The following is a 14,299-nucleotide window of genomic DNA, read 5'->3' as shown; positions in this document are numbered from 1 at the left end:
TATAACACGCAGACTTGGTTATGTAAAGTCTCATTAAACACGGCTCTTCTGAAGACTTTGCCAAATAATGTGTGCAGAAGATAAGAACTGAGACTCTGACGCGCAGACTAGGTCATAAATTGTCCCAATTAACACTGCTGTCCGTCAGGTGAAGCAAACGTTAAGTGTGTGTATGCACAGATGATGGGAACTAAGCCGCTGATCATAAAAACTTCAATGCGCGTGCACAAATATTAAAACAAAACCTAAATGGATTCATAAAATCTTACAAGGGCGCAATCTAAGTGCATGACACACTTTCAAATCAAAATAGTTTTCTCGCTACTAACTGTAAGGTTCGGGAGATCTCCCTTGAGGGATTCAAGTGCTAATCATTGCAACATGCGCACTTCAGGAAAACTGGTCGTTGAGAGCAAACACTAATCATTTTAAATGCTCAGACTTCCTTTTCATGGATACAGGATCAAGCGTTCGGGAATCCAAAAGTTCCAAATGCAAGTAAATGACCATGATTTTATTCAGTTGTGTAGTTACTTATAACAAACTTGGTAACAGTTTATGGCAGCGACTAACCTAACTAAATACTGAAACTAAGTTATATCTATTTAGAACCTGCTCCGTGAAGGGCTCCTTCACAGAATTGCCAGAGGAAATCGCACAAATGAATCCAAGCACAGCGCTCCCACCAATGCTTTCACTTGTCTTGTCCCACGCTGTACGTACTTCTCCTGATACACCTGTAACGTGACTAAACTTCAGATTATAGACTGGCCTCCAAATTAAGAGCAGCTACACACAGGACCTTCCTACTTGAGGAAGGAAGATGAAAGGCAGTTGGAAATACTAGAAAACCTCCTATGTCTCTAAATTGACCAATTCTGAATTGTTCTGTCCATCTAATCCAATCAGCAGCTTGATACATCTCCGCCATGATGGATTGGGGAAACGTCACTGCAGATATTAAGGGCCCACCCCAAGAAGAATAGACAACTTAATGCAACTTTATTAGTGCCAAGTGCAAGGTATCTCGTCCTTGGGATTACCTCCTTGTTGCGAAGGACGAGATACCTCGTCCTTTTCGGCATTCTGTTTGTGCGATCCCTGCAAAGCAGGGATCGCATAAAACTGTAATCCAACTCCCGGGCTATGAGAGGGGGAGGTCCCCCTTCATATGAGAGGGGGAGGTCCCCCTTCACTGCCCGGGGTTTGGATTAACTTCAATTTCACGTCGGCGTGCGTCACGCATGCCGAAATGAAATTGAAAGTAAATTCACTGCGGCAGCCATTTTTGGCTGCCGCAGTGAAGAGAGAAGGTGAGTGCCCTTCTCCCTCTGCCTCGCTCTCCGACTGTACTTCAAGCCGGAGATCGAGGCACGTATCGTTGGGAAGGGGAGATTCTCCACTTTATAACAATACCTTATGTGACAGCATTGCTGATCACGGATCGGGCGCAGAGCGCTCGATCCGTAGCCAGCAATGCCACTGGACCACCAGGGATTTGTTTGGGAGCGGGGGGGAGGAGGGCCGCTTACTGTGTAAGCGGCCTCCTCTCCACTAAGCCGCCACAGCTCTGGAGACCCCTGGGGGCAGATGGGTGATCATCTGCCCCCAAGGGAGGGGATACAACATTTTTTGGGGAAAGAAGGGGGGAAGTGGGAGTGGGGTTTGGGGCCCACTAGCCACCAGGGTTTGCTCAAAAAGTGGTGTCGTTGGAAAGGGGATATTCTCCTCGCCCCTGAGCCACCAAAGCATGGGGGCACATGCATAGAGACCCCTGGGGGCAGATGAGTATTCATCTGCCCCCAGGGGTGGGGATATTTTGAAGAAAAAAAATATTTGAAAATGAAATGGGGGAGAGGGGTGGGGGTTTGGGGCCCACTAGCCACCAGGGATTTTTTGTAGGACATGAAAGGGTGGTGGCCCTCTCCCTCCCACCCCAAGTGGAAGGGGGGCACCCCTTGTAGTTCTCCCTGGGGGGAGATTTCTGCCCTCAGGGAGCAGTACACGAGGTGGCCCCCCATCCAATTTGGGGGGCACCAAGAGAGTGTAGGCAGGCCCCCCAAAGGATGGGGCCTGCAGTTTAGGGCCCCTGGGGCAGATGGGTGCCCATCTGCCCCTAGGGAATGGGCGCAAAAAAGAAACAAATATCTTGGTTGGTTTTGGGGGGAGTGGCCCCCCACTAGACCAGCAGGGATTATTTTTATGGATGGGGGTTGTTCCCCCCCCCCCCCACCCCCCTCCCTCAAAATGGAATTGGGGTCAAGTCATGCAGCCCTCCCTGGGGGCAATTATCTGCTCCCTGGAAGGGGAATCTAACCCCAGGGAGGGCTGCATGAAATCCTCCACCTCTTATCCTCCCCCAGGGAGGGCTGAATGAGATGCCCCCCTTGCATTTGGTGTGGGGGGGGGAAAAGGGGCACCCCCCTCTACATAACCGAATTCCCCGGCGATTAAGGGTGCCCCTCAGCCCCCCCACCTAGTGCAGGCTGCCATATTCAATATTTTTATTTTTTGTTTACTAAGTTTGCCTTGGCGCAGATGGGCACAATAGTGTGCCAATCTGCTCCCAGGGTGCCCAACCTTGCTGACCCACCCACTGGGGGGCATGTCAGACATTTTTGGCTGCCCCCACCCCAAATGGAGACGGGGTGTACCTCACGCAGCCGTACGTAGGAGGCCTAGGGAGGCCTGCATGATGTTCACCCCCCCCCCCCAATTTGTGGTGGGGGAGAGGGCAACCACAAAATGTCAGACAGGCCCCCCCTTTGGGTGGGGCAGCAGGTTTTGGGCACCCTGGGGGCAGAATGGCGCACTATTGTGTCCATCTGCGCCAAAGGGAGTTGGGTAAATAAACGAAAAGTTAAAATGGTAGACAGCATTTTAAGGGGGGGGCTGTGGGGCACCCCAAAGGGACGAGGAATTTTCTAATGGGATGGGACGTTGAATTCCCCCACCCGCAATGGAGTGGGTGCCATGTCATGCAGCCCTCCCTGGGACCAGATATTTGCTCCTAGGAAGGGACGTCTGAGCCCAGGGAGGAGTGCAGGACAGCCCCAGCCCCTTCTGCCCCCGGGAAGGGCTACATGAGATGCGCCGCCCCTCCAATTGGGGTGGGGGTGGAGAGGTGCACCCCCTTCACATTAGAATATTCCCCAGCGGTGTAGGGTGCTCCTCAGCCCCCGCTAAAGGGCAGCCTGCCATTTTGAATTATTTTCTTTCTTTACTAAACTTGCCTTGGCGCAGAGGGGCACATTGGTGTGCCAATCTGGCCCGGGGTGTCCAAACCTTACTGCCACACCCACTGGGGGGCCTGTCCCACTATTTTTGGGGGCCCCCTCACCTTAAATGGTTGGCAGGGGCACCTCATGCAGGCCTCCCTGGGGGCAGATGTCTGCCCCTAGGAATAGGCAAATGTGTATTCACTGGGGGCGAGGTTCATTAGACCACCAGGGATGGCTTGCAAGGGGGGGGGCATGCTTGCAAGTATTTATTTGTATTTGCTGGTGTGACCGTAGGTAACACATGTTTTTTGTTTTGTGTACAGCTTTTTCCATGTGAGCAGCTGCAATGTTATGTGAGTACTGATTTTTATTATTCTATGGTTGGGGCCTACTGTCAGTGGGGTGGGTGAGACTGGGGCTGGATTGTTGGTGGTGTGGATGGGAATAGGCTGTCTGGGCAGATATGTTGGTGGGCTGGGACACAATTGTAGGGGCAGGCCACAAATTGCCCCCCATGCCAGCAGAACATTGGTGTTTCCCTGGGAGTGGATCCCTCCCATGTGGGTTGTCAGTCTGCAAGCGCAGGCTCCACTTCTGGCTGTGCCACGTTACAGATGTCAGCTCCGGGGAGGAATGGGGATTCTGCTGGGGCTCCCTGAAGCTGCTACTGTGCATAGGGGACGGTAAACCAACATGGTACATGGATGTCAAAGGCCACGGACATCACCTCCAACCGTCCTGGAGTTGCGGATGGGCTCCATTACAGCTTTTCCCTTCGGGGAGGTATTGGCACACTGCCGGGACTCCCTGGTGGGGAGAAGCTGTAACACAGGGCAGCCAGGGCTCCAGCAAAGTCGGCGGTAATATCCCTGGCCTTGGGCACCCTTCTCCCAAGTGGGTGTTTACCCGGGGTTCTGGGTAATACATTCTGGGCCGATTTGCATAAGACAGACATCTGTGGATTCCCACGGGTGTCCTCTTTTGGGAAATGCATAGGGTTCCCTGTTTTCCTTGCTGGCTTCGACACCCTAGGCCCAAATCTGTAGGTTTCCCATATGAACAAAATGTGCTGTGCCGAAAGGCTTGGGGTTACCAGTGGGTTACCCTTTTCCTTTTGAGCCCCCGGTAGCTGCACCCACACATGTGAGGTACCGTTTTCATCGGGACACGTGTGGGGACGTGGGAAGGTAGGCCATGTGTTGTTGGCAGTGAGTTTTGGTGGGTGGCCAGAGCGAAATGTCTGACAATTGTCTTCCTTTCCAGCCAATTTCAGAGACCTTTCCCTGTGTCCACTCACCGAAACACGTCGCCATCCACAGGTGTCATACCGTCTCGCGTACCCACAGGTGTCCCGACGAAAATGGTACCTCACATGTGTGGGTGCACCTACCGGGGCGCAAAAGGAAAAGGGTAACTCGCTGGTAACCTCAAGCCTTTCGGCACAGCACATTTTGTTCATGTGGGCAGCCAACAGATTTGGACCTAGGGGGTCGAAGCTAGCAAAGAAAACAGGGAATCCCATGCATTTCCGAAAAGAGGACACCTGTGGGAATGCACAGTGGACTGACTTGCGCGCAGAGGCCCAGAATTTATTACCCAGAACCCCAGACAAAGTGAACATTGTGTTTTTCCCCCCACCAAATATCACACTTTGTCAGGGATTGTGGCTAATAAAAACTGGGGCCATTTGCGCACGGCAGACCTCTGTGGATTCCCACGTGTGTCCTCTTTTCAGAAATGCATGGGGTTCCGAGTTTTCCTTTGTGGCTTGGACACCCTAGGCCCAAATCTGTATGGTGTGCACATTAGTCAAAATCCTGCGTACCTGCTGTGTGGAAAGAGTTGGGATTACCAGTGTTTTAGGCTTTCCCCTTGGCGCCCAGGTAGGTGCACCCACACATGTGAGGTACCGATTTCATCTGGACACGTGTGGGAATGCGGGAAGGTATGACATTTGTTGTGTTTGTGATTTTTTTTTTTTTCTTTTTTTTATAAAGGTTTGACCCATTTGCGGTGCCCTTTGTCACACAACCCTTTCATTTCCCAAATGTGCCCTACATTGAGTCGCTGCTTTAGGCACCATACACTTTTAACCTGCTCAAGTCACCTAACCTTGAAAAGGTCTGCCTGTGCCCTTTCAAAAAATGTATACTTGCTGTTCCTCACCACATTGGTTTTCCTGATTTACACATTCTAAGTATGTCTATTCAGGCTGTAAGCATAGCACTCCTGTGTACCATGGCTCAGTGTTTGTCTTGTGGTATTGCTTTTTTTGTGAAACACTACAAAAAATGTGTGCTTTCCTAACTGCAAGAGTCGGGGGGGGGGGGGGGGGGGGGAAATGTAGCAGAGCATTGCTTTTCTCAAAATTCATAGAAGCCATTGCCGTACCAAGCCAACCATGTCCACCACATACTTTTTTTTCTCATTTTCCCGCTTTTTCCCCCAATCTATGGCATTTCCCCCTACCTAGTTGTTGCCCGACCTGGGCAAATCCTCTTCCTAAACTTGAAATGTTCTCTACTTTTCAGAAATGTATGCCTTTCTGTCTTCCAATTCGGCTTTCCTACCCTTTTCTTCCATTCCGTCCATACCAGTCCAATTGGCAAAAATGGCCAAAATCGCCTACCTCTTACAAAACGGTTGATAACATCAAAGTATTTTTTTTTTTCTTTCATTTCCACTCAACCTGTTCTTGAAAGCCAGGAAATTGGGGAATTCAGCACAGCAAACCATTTGTTCCTAGCTCTTACAAGGAAAAAAACCACAGGCTTCTTTGTACGTCATTTTATTGGCATTTATTCTCTTTCACCACCCTACAGCAACCTAGGATTCCTGGGTGGCATTACGACCGCCTACATGTGAGAAAAAAAGGGGCCAAATTTGGCCGAGATATCTCATGTAACAGAGTTACAAGGCATTGAATGGCGACATACCGAAATCGCCAAAAAAGGCCTTGGCAGTGGGGGGAAATACCCATGGCACTTAAAGGGTTAAAGACTCCCAAATCACTACACCTATCAGGACTACACCTATCAGGACTACATATCTCCCAGAGAGCCCAGACCTCACAACAGAGTCTTAATTCATCCCTGGCGGGGATCTTCTCTTTCTATCTCATGAATTCTAAATTCATATTTTCAGTATTATGCCTTAACAATTCCTGGCCTCTCTACCGCGATTGCTACGTGTGGCATGTGTGCCTGTTCTGCTTCCAGAACAGGTGCACACGCTGCATGTATGCGCCTGTTCTGATGACAAAGAGAAATCCCCCAGGGATGCATTAGGAATCTGAAAGTAGCAAAACGCTTTTGAAGAATCCACATTTATACATGAGATACCTCGTTAGGAACACAACAGAAGGTCCCAAAACACAGGAATCCATTTATGGGTTTTTAAATAATAATGCCATACTGATGAAGGCCAACACATTGTGTGACTGAGCATACTGCTAGTGGCTTGCATAGGCCAAAACACTGTGGGGCCGATTCATGGAACAAACGTGCGCCGAAAATCTACGCGCAAGCGGAAAAAAAGAGGTGCACGCGTGCGATTCATGGAAGTCCCTGCGCGTGTCTTCCTCGGAATGTGCGCCAAACCCGTGCATGGCGCACACGTCACTGCAACATCGTGAAAGGCGTGCGCGACGCGCACAGTGAAAGCGCACAACCGCAGCGCACACACCAGAAAGTGGGCGGGACATGGGGGCGTAACGCGCGGAATGGGGAACAACACGCGAAAATAAGGGCGTAGCTGGGGATGTACTGCAGGGAAGCAGACGGAACGCCCACACGCACTCGAACCACACGTATTCATGGAATCGAATAGGGCAAAGCCACGCACAGCCAAAGACACGCACAAGCTGAAACACGGCCGCCACACGAAGGCAGGCGGTAGAGTCCCAGCGCATCAAAAAAGTGGCACGCGGGAAGTAAAATACGCGATTGAGCGGGTACGTGGATTTCAGGGGTGCGCGAGAAATTCTACACGCGATTGGCCTGGGTACGTGTATTACAGGGGTGCGCGAGAAAATCTACACGCGATTGGCCTGGGTACGTGGATTTCAGGGGTGCGCGAGAAAATCTACACGCGATTGGCCTGGGTACGTGTATTACAGGGGTGCGCGAGAAAATCTACACGCGATTGGCCTGGGTACGTGGATTTCAGGGGTGCGCGAGAAAATCTACACGCGATTGGCCTGGGTACGTGTATTACAGGGGTGCGCGAGAAAATCTACACACGATTGGCCTGGGTACGTGGATTTCAGGGGTGCGCGAGAAATGCTACACGCGATTGGCCTGGGTACGTGAATTTCAGGGGTGCGCGAGAAAATCTACACGCGATTGGCCTGGGTACGTGTATTACAGGGGTGCGCGAGAAATCCTACACGCGATTGGGCCTGTGCGAGTGGGGCAGTGTATTACGTGGGTGTGCGGGAAGTTGAAGAGGTGAATTGCCAGTGTGGGTCCCCCCAGGTCTCCCCTCTACCCCCTCCACGACCTCTGCAGGCAAGCCACACCACAGGGGACTACCCTGCACCCCTGGTCATGTCCCGCAGGCAGCCCATCCACCATGGGCATGCCCCCCAGCCAAGCCACATGTCCCCTTGCACCCCCACCCCCCAGCACTGTGGGGCACCTGCCAGCAGGCCCCCAACCATGTCCCACTCATGTCCCCTTGCACCCCCACCCCCCAGCACTGTGGGGCACCTGCCAGCAGGCCCCCAACCATGTCCCCTTGCACCCCCACCCCCCAGCACTGTGGGGCACCTGCCAGCAGGCCCCCACTCATGTCCCCTTGCACCCCCACCCCCCAGCAGGCCCCCACTCATGTCCCCTTGCACCCCCACCCCCAGCACTGTGGGGCACCTGCCAGCAGGCCCCCAACCATGTCCCACTCATGTCCCCTTGCACCCCCACCCCCCAGCACTGTGGGGCACCTGCCAGCAGGCCCCCAACCATGTCCCCTTGCACCCCCACCCCCCAGCAGGCCCCCACTCATGTCCCCCTGCACCCCCACCCCTCCAGTCACCAGGGGCAGCCTCCACCAGGCCCCCACCCATGTCTCCCACCACCCCCACCCCTCCAGTCACCAGGGGCAGCCTCCACCAGGCCCCCAACCATGTCTCCCACCACCCCCACCCCCCAGCAGGCCCCCACTCATGTCCCCCTGCACCCCCACCCCCCAGCACTGTGGGGCACCTGCCAGCAGGCCCCCAACCATGTCCCACTCATGTCCCCTTGCACCCCCACCCCCCAGCACTGTGGGGCACCTGCCAGCAGGCCCCCAACCATGTCCCCTTGCACCCCCACCCCCCCAGCACTGTGGGGCATCTGCCAGCAGGCCCCCAACCATGTCCCCTTGCACCCCCACCCCCCACTCATGTCCCCTTGGACCCCCACCCCCCAGCACTGTGGCTCACCTGCCAGCAGGCCCCCAACCATGTCCCACTCATGTCCCCTTGCACCCCCACCCCCCAGCACTGTGGGGCACCTGCCAGCAGGCCCCCAACCATGTCCCCTTGCACCCCCACCCCCCAGCAGGCCCCCACTCATGTCCCCTTGCACCCCCACCCCCCAGCACTGTGGGGCACCTGCCAGCAGGCCCCCAACCATGTCCCACTCATGTCCCCTTGCACCCCCACCCCCCAGCAGGCCCCCACTCATGCCCCCCTGCACCCCCACCCCCCAGCACTGTGGGGCACCTGCCAGCAGCCCCCAACCATGTCCCACTCATGTCCCCTTGCACCCCCACCCCCCAGCACTGTGGGGCACCTGCCAGCAGGCCCCCAACCATGTCCCCTTGCACCCCCACCCCCCAGCACTGTGGGGCACCTGCCAGCAGGCCCCCAACCATGTCCCCTTGCACCCCCACCCCCCAGCAGGCCCCCACTCATGTCCCCTTGCACCCCCACCCCCCAGCACTGTGGGGCACCTGCCAGCAGGCCCCCAACCATGTCCCACTCATGTCCCCTTGCACCCCCACCCCCCAGCAGGCCCCCACTCATGTCCCCCTGCACCCCCACCCCCCAGCACTGTGGGGCACCTGCCAGCAGGCCCCCAACCATGTCCCACTCATGTCCCCTTGCACCCCCACCCCCCAGCACTGTGGGGCACCTGCCAGCAGGCCCCCAACCATGTCCCCTTGCACCCCCACCCCCCCCCCAGCAGGCCCCCACTCATGTCCCCCTGCACCCCCACCCCTCCAGTCACCAGGGGCAGCCTCCACCAGGCCCCCACCCATGTCTCCCACCACCCCCACCCCTCCAGTCACCAGGGGCAGCCTCCAACAGGCCCCCAACCATGTCCCACTCATGTCCCCTTGCACCCCCACCCCCCAGCACTGTGGGGCACCTGCCAGCAGGCCCCCAACCATGTCCCCTTGCACCCCCACCCCCCAGCAGGCCCCCACTCATGTCCCCTTGCACCCCCACCCCCCAGCACTGTGGGGCACCTGCCAGCAGGCCCCCAACCATGTCCCACTCATGTCCCCTTGCACCCCCACCCCCCAGCACTGTGGGGCACCTGCCAGCAGGCCCCCAACCATGTCCCACTCATGTCCCCCTGCACCCCCACCCCCCAGCACTGTGGGGCACCCCCCAGCAGGCCCCCAACCATGTCCCCTTGCACCCCCACCCCCCAGCAGGCCCCCACTCATGTCCCCTTGCACCCCCACCCCCCAGCACTGTGGGGCACCTGCCAGCAGGCCCCCAACCATGTCCCACTCATGTCCCCTTGCACCCCCACCCCCCAGCAGGCCCCCACTCATGTCCCCCTGCACCCCCACCCCCCAGCACTGTGGGGCACCTGCCAGCAGGCCCCCAAACATGTCCCACTCATGTCCCCTTGCACCCCCACCCCCCAGCACTGTGGGGCACCTGCCAGCAGGCCCCCAACCATGCCCCCTTGCACCCCCACCCCCCAGCAGGCCCCCAACCATGTCCCCTTGCACCCCCACCCCCCAGCACTGTGGGGCACCTGCCAGCAGGCCCCCAACCATGTCCCCTTGCACCCCCACCCCCCAGCAGGCCCCCACTCATGTCCCCTTGCACCCCCACCCCCCAGCACTGTGGGGCACCTGCCAGCAGGCCCCCAACCATGTCCCACTCATGTCCCCTTGCACCCCCACCCCCCAGCACTGTGGGGCACCTGCCAGCAGGCCCCCAACCATGTCCCCTTGCACCCCCACCCCCCAGCACTGTGGGGCACCTGCCAGCAGGCCCCCAACCATGTCCCCTTGCACCCCCACCCCCCAGCAGGCCCCCACTCATGTCCCCTTGCACCCCCACCCCCCAGCACTGTGGGGCACCTGCCAGCAGGCCCCCAACCATGTCCCACTCATGTCCCCTTGCACCCCCACCCCCCAGCAGGCCCCCACTCATGTCCCCCTGCACCCCCACCCCCCCCCCAGCACTGTGGGGCACCTGCCAGCAGGCCCCCAACCATGTCCCACTCATGTCCCCTTGCACCCCCACCCCCCAGCACTGTGGGGCACCTGCCAGCAGGCCCCCAACCATGTCCCCTTGCACCCCCACCCCCCCAGCAGGCCCCCACTCATGTCCCCCTGCACCCCCACCCCTCCCGTCACCAGGGGCAGCCTCCACCAGGCCCCCACCCATGTCTCCCACCACCCCCACCCCTCCAGTCACCAGGGGCAGCCTCCAACAGGCCCCCAACCATGTCCCACTCATGTCCCCTTGCACCCCCACCCCCCAGCACTGTGGGAACCTGCCAGCAGGCCCCCAACCATGTCCCACTCATGTCCCCTTGCACCCCCACCCCCCAGCACTGTGGGGCACCTGCCAGCAGGCCCCCAACCATGTCCCCTTGCACCCCCACCCCCCAGCAGGCCCCCACTCATGTCCCCCTTGCACCCCCACCCCCCAGCACTGTGGGGCACCTGCCAGCAGGGCCCCAACCATGTCCCCTTGCACCCCCACCCCCCAGCAGGCCCCCACTCATGTCCCCCTTGCACCCCCACCCCCCAGCACTGTGGGGCACCTGCCACCAGGCCCCCAACCATGTCCCACTCATGTCCCCTTGCACCCCCACCACTGTGGGGCCCCTGCCAGCAGGCCCCCAACCATGTCCCCTTGCACCCCCACCCCCCAGCAGGCCCCCACTCATGTCCCCCTGCACCCCCACCCCTCCAGTCACCAGGGGCAGCCTCCACCAGGCCCCCACCCATGTCTCCCACCACCCCCACCCCTCCAGTCACCAGGGGCAGCCTCCACCAGGCCCCCAACCATGTCTCCCACCACCCCCACCCCCCAGCAGGCCCCCACTCATGTCCCCCTGCACCCCCACCCCCCAGCACTGTGGGGCACCTGCCAGCAGGCCCCCAACCATGTCCCACTCATGTCCCCTTGCACCCCCACCCCCCAGCACTGTGGGGCACCTGCCAGCAGGCCCCCAACCATGTCCCAACCATGTCCCCTTGCACCCCCACCCCCCCAGCAGGCCCCCCACCATGTCTCCCACCACCCCCACCCCTCCAGTCACCAGGGGCAGCCTCCACCAGGCCCCCACCCATGTCCCCTTGCACCCCCACCCCCCAGCAGGCCCCCACTCATGTCCCCCTGCACCCCCACCCCTCCAGTCACCAGGGGCAGCCTCCGCCAGGCCCCCACCCATGTCTCCCCCCACCCCCACCCCTCCAGTCACCAGGGGCAGCCTCCACCAGGCCCCCAACCATGTCCCCTTGCACCCCCACCCCCCAGCACTGTGGGGCACCTGCCAGCAGGCCCCCAACCATGTCCCACTCATGTCCCCTTGCACCCCCACCCCCCAGCACTGTGGGGCACCTGCCAGCAGGCCCCCAACCATGTCCCCTTGCACCCCCACCCCCCCAGCAGGCCCCCACTCATGTCCCCTTGCACCCCCACCCCCCAGCACTGTGGGGCACCTGCCAGCAGGCCCCCAACCATGTCCCACTCATGTCCCCTTGCACCCCCACCCCCCAGCACTGTGGGGCACCTGCCAGCAGGCCCCCAACCATGTCCCCTTGCACCCCCACCCCCCCAGCAGGCCCCCACTCATGTCCCCTTGCACCCCCACCCCCCAGCACTGTGGGGCACCTGCCCGCAGGCCCCCAACCATGTCCCCTTGCACCCCCACCCCCCAGCAGGCCCCCACTCATGTCCCCCTTGCACCCCCACCCCCCAGCACTGTGGGGCACCTGCCAGCAGGCCCCCAACCATGTCCCACTCATGTCCCCTTGCACCCCCACCCCCCAGCACTGTGGGGCACCTGCCAGCAGGCCCCCAACCATGTCCCCTTGCACCCCCACCCCCCAGCAGGCCCCCACTCATGTCCCCCTTGCACCCCCACCCCCCAGCACTGTGGGGCACCTGCCACCAGGCCCCCAACCATGTCCCACTCATGTCCCCTTGCACCCCCACCCCCCAGCACTGTGGGGCACCTGCCAGCAGGCCCCCAACCATGTCCCCTTGCACCCCCACCCCCCAGCAGGCCCCCACTCATGTCCCCCTTGCACCCCCACCCCCCAGCACTGTAGGGCACCTGCCACCAGGCCCCCAACCATGTCCCACTCATGTCCCCTTGCACCCCCACCCCCCAGCAGGCCCCCACTCATGTCCCCCTTGCACCCCCACCCCCCAGCACTGTGGGGCACCTGCCACCAGGCCCCCAACCATGTCCCACTCATGTCCCCTTGCACCCCCACCCCCCAGCACTGTGGGGCACCTGCCAGCAGGCCCCCAACCATGTCCCCTTGCACCCCCACCCCCCAGCAGGCCCCCACTCATGTCCCCCTTGCACCCCCACCCCCCAGCACTGTGGGGCACCTGCCACCAGGCCCCCAACCATGTCCCACTCATGTCCCCTTGCACCCCCACCCCCCAGCACTGTGGGGCACCTGCCAGCAGGCCCCCAACCATGTCCCCTTGCACCCCCACCCCCCAGCAGGCCCCCACTCATGTCCCCCTGCCCCCAGGTCCTGACGAAACACAATCATGGCAGTAATGGGCAGCATACCCAGCACAAACACCCAGGCAAGGATTGCATCCACCCACATAGTAGATGCAATTACATGATACAACCCCAATGGCAAGTATGTAAATGAACACATGTCCCTCACACACACATACACAATGGGTGCAAGTGAATGTCAAAACCCATATCATGACATGCATGAAACCAATGAGAAAATACCACAAATGTAAGTAATAAATATATGTATTAAAGATGAAAATGAAGTAAAGAAATAAAACACACAACAATGGGGATGACAAAACAAATGGTCCATGTCCGAGAACAAATAGAAAAAATCAAAAAACAAAGGAATCCAAAAAATCATGTAGTCCAAAGCAAAATAATGGGGGGAAAAATAAGGAAAAACCATTGCCTCATGGTGAACACAAATATAAATCCAACAAATGTTTTCCAAACATCAAACTATGTACAAGAATATCCCAGGGTCCATGAGCCCAACACCATAAATTAAACCTACTACTACTAACTAATATTAAAAATATATACAGAAAAGTGGCCATTGTCCGAGCGGTCCAAAAAAAACTTAAAAAATAAAGGAAACCTAACACTAACTAACTAAAGAACTATATACAATGGCAGCGGGCAAGTCCTGCGGCTCACTCTGTGATGTTGCCGGCCAGGGCATCCTCGAACTCCATGTCGATGTCCCGGAGGCGGGACTCTGTCCTGGCCCCGAGGTCTCGCAGGGACAACCCCGTGTCCACCTCAAACTCCCTGCGAGCTTCCTCGAGGCACTCAGCCCGCCTCAACGCCCGACGCATGGAGAACTCCACCCTGACCATGGTGAGCCGCTCCTCTTCCGCCCGCTGCCGCTCCGCACCTATCCGCTGGACCAACTGTTCCCACACGGAAGACACTGCCATCCCAGGGTTCTCCTGCCCTCCGGCCGATGCCTGCCCCTCTGATCTTGATGGCCCCGAGCCATGATGCCTCCCACGTCGAGCCTGCTGCTGCCTCCGACGCCACTGCCTCTGCCAGCACGACGGCATCCAGGCTGATGGAATCCACCGATGCCATCGTGCACGTGCCCTGCCAGATGATGCCGGCACATCCTCCATCTGCAGG

General features: G+C 58.5%; 1 protein-coding gene across 2 annotated transcripts in view; it reads left to right on the top strand.

The window, feature by feature from the left end:
• Positions 1 to 14,299, top strand: part of FDX1 (ferredoxin 1) — a 225,192-nt gene that overhangs the window by 17,606 nt on the left and 193,287 nt on the right. Inside the window, exon 2 of one of the 2 annotated variants that reach the window (XM_069639833.1) lies at positions 3,545 to 3,574. The exons of the other annotated variant lie outside the window; for it this stretch is intronic. Coding sequence (XP_069495934.1) covers positions 3,545 to 3,574 — 30 coding nt within the window. The remainder of the gene's footprint in view (positions 1 to 3,544; positions 3,575 to 14,299) is intronic. 2 annotated transcript variants of the gene reach the window in all.

The sequence above is a fragment of the Ambystoma mexicanum genome, chromosome 7q, assembly GCF_040938575.1.
Source record: "Ambystoma mexicanum isolate Mex_15411 chromosome 7q, UKY_AmexF1_1, whole genome shotgun sequence".
NCBI lineage: Eukaryota > Metazoa > Chordata > Amphibia > Caudata > Ambystomatidae > Ambystoma > Ambystoma mexicanum.
Note: the sequence above shows the minus strand (reverse complement) of the source record. Positions and strands in the feature narration are given on the sequence as shown.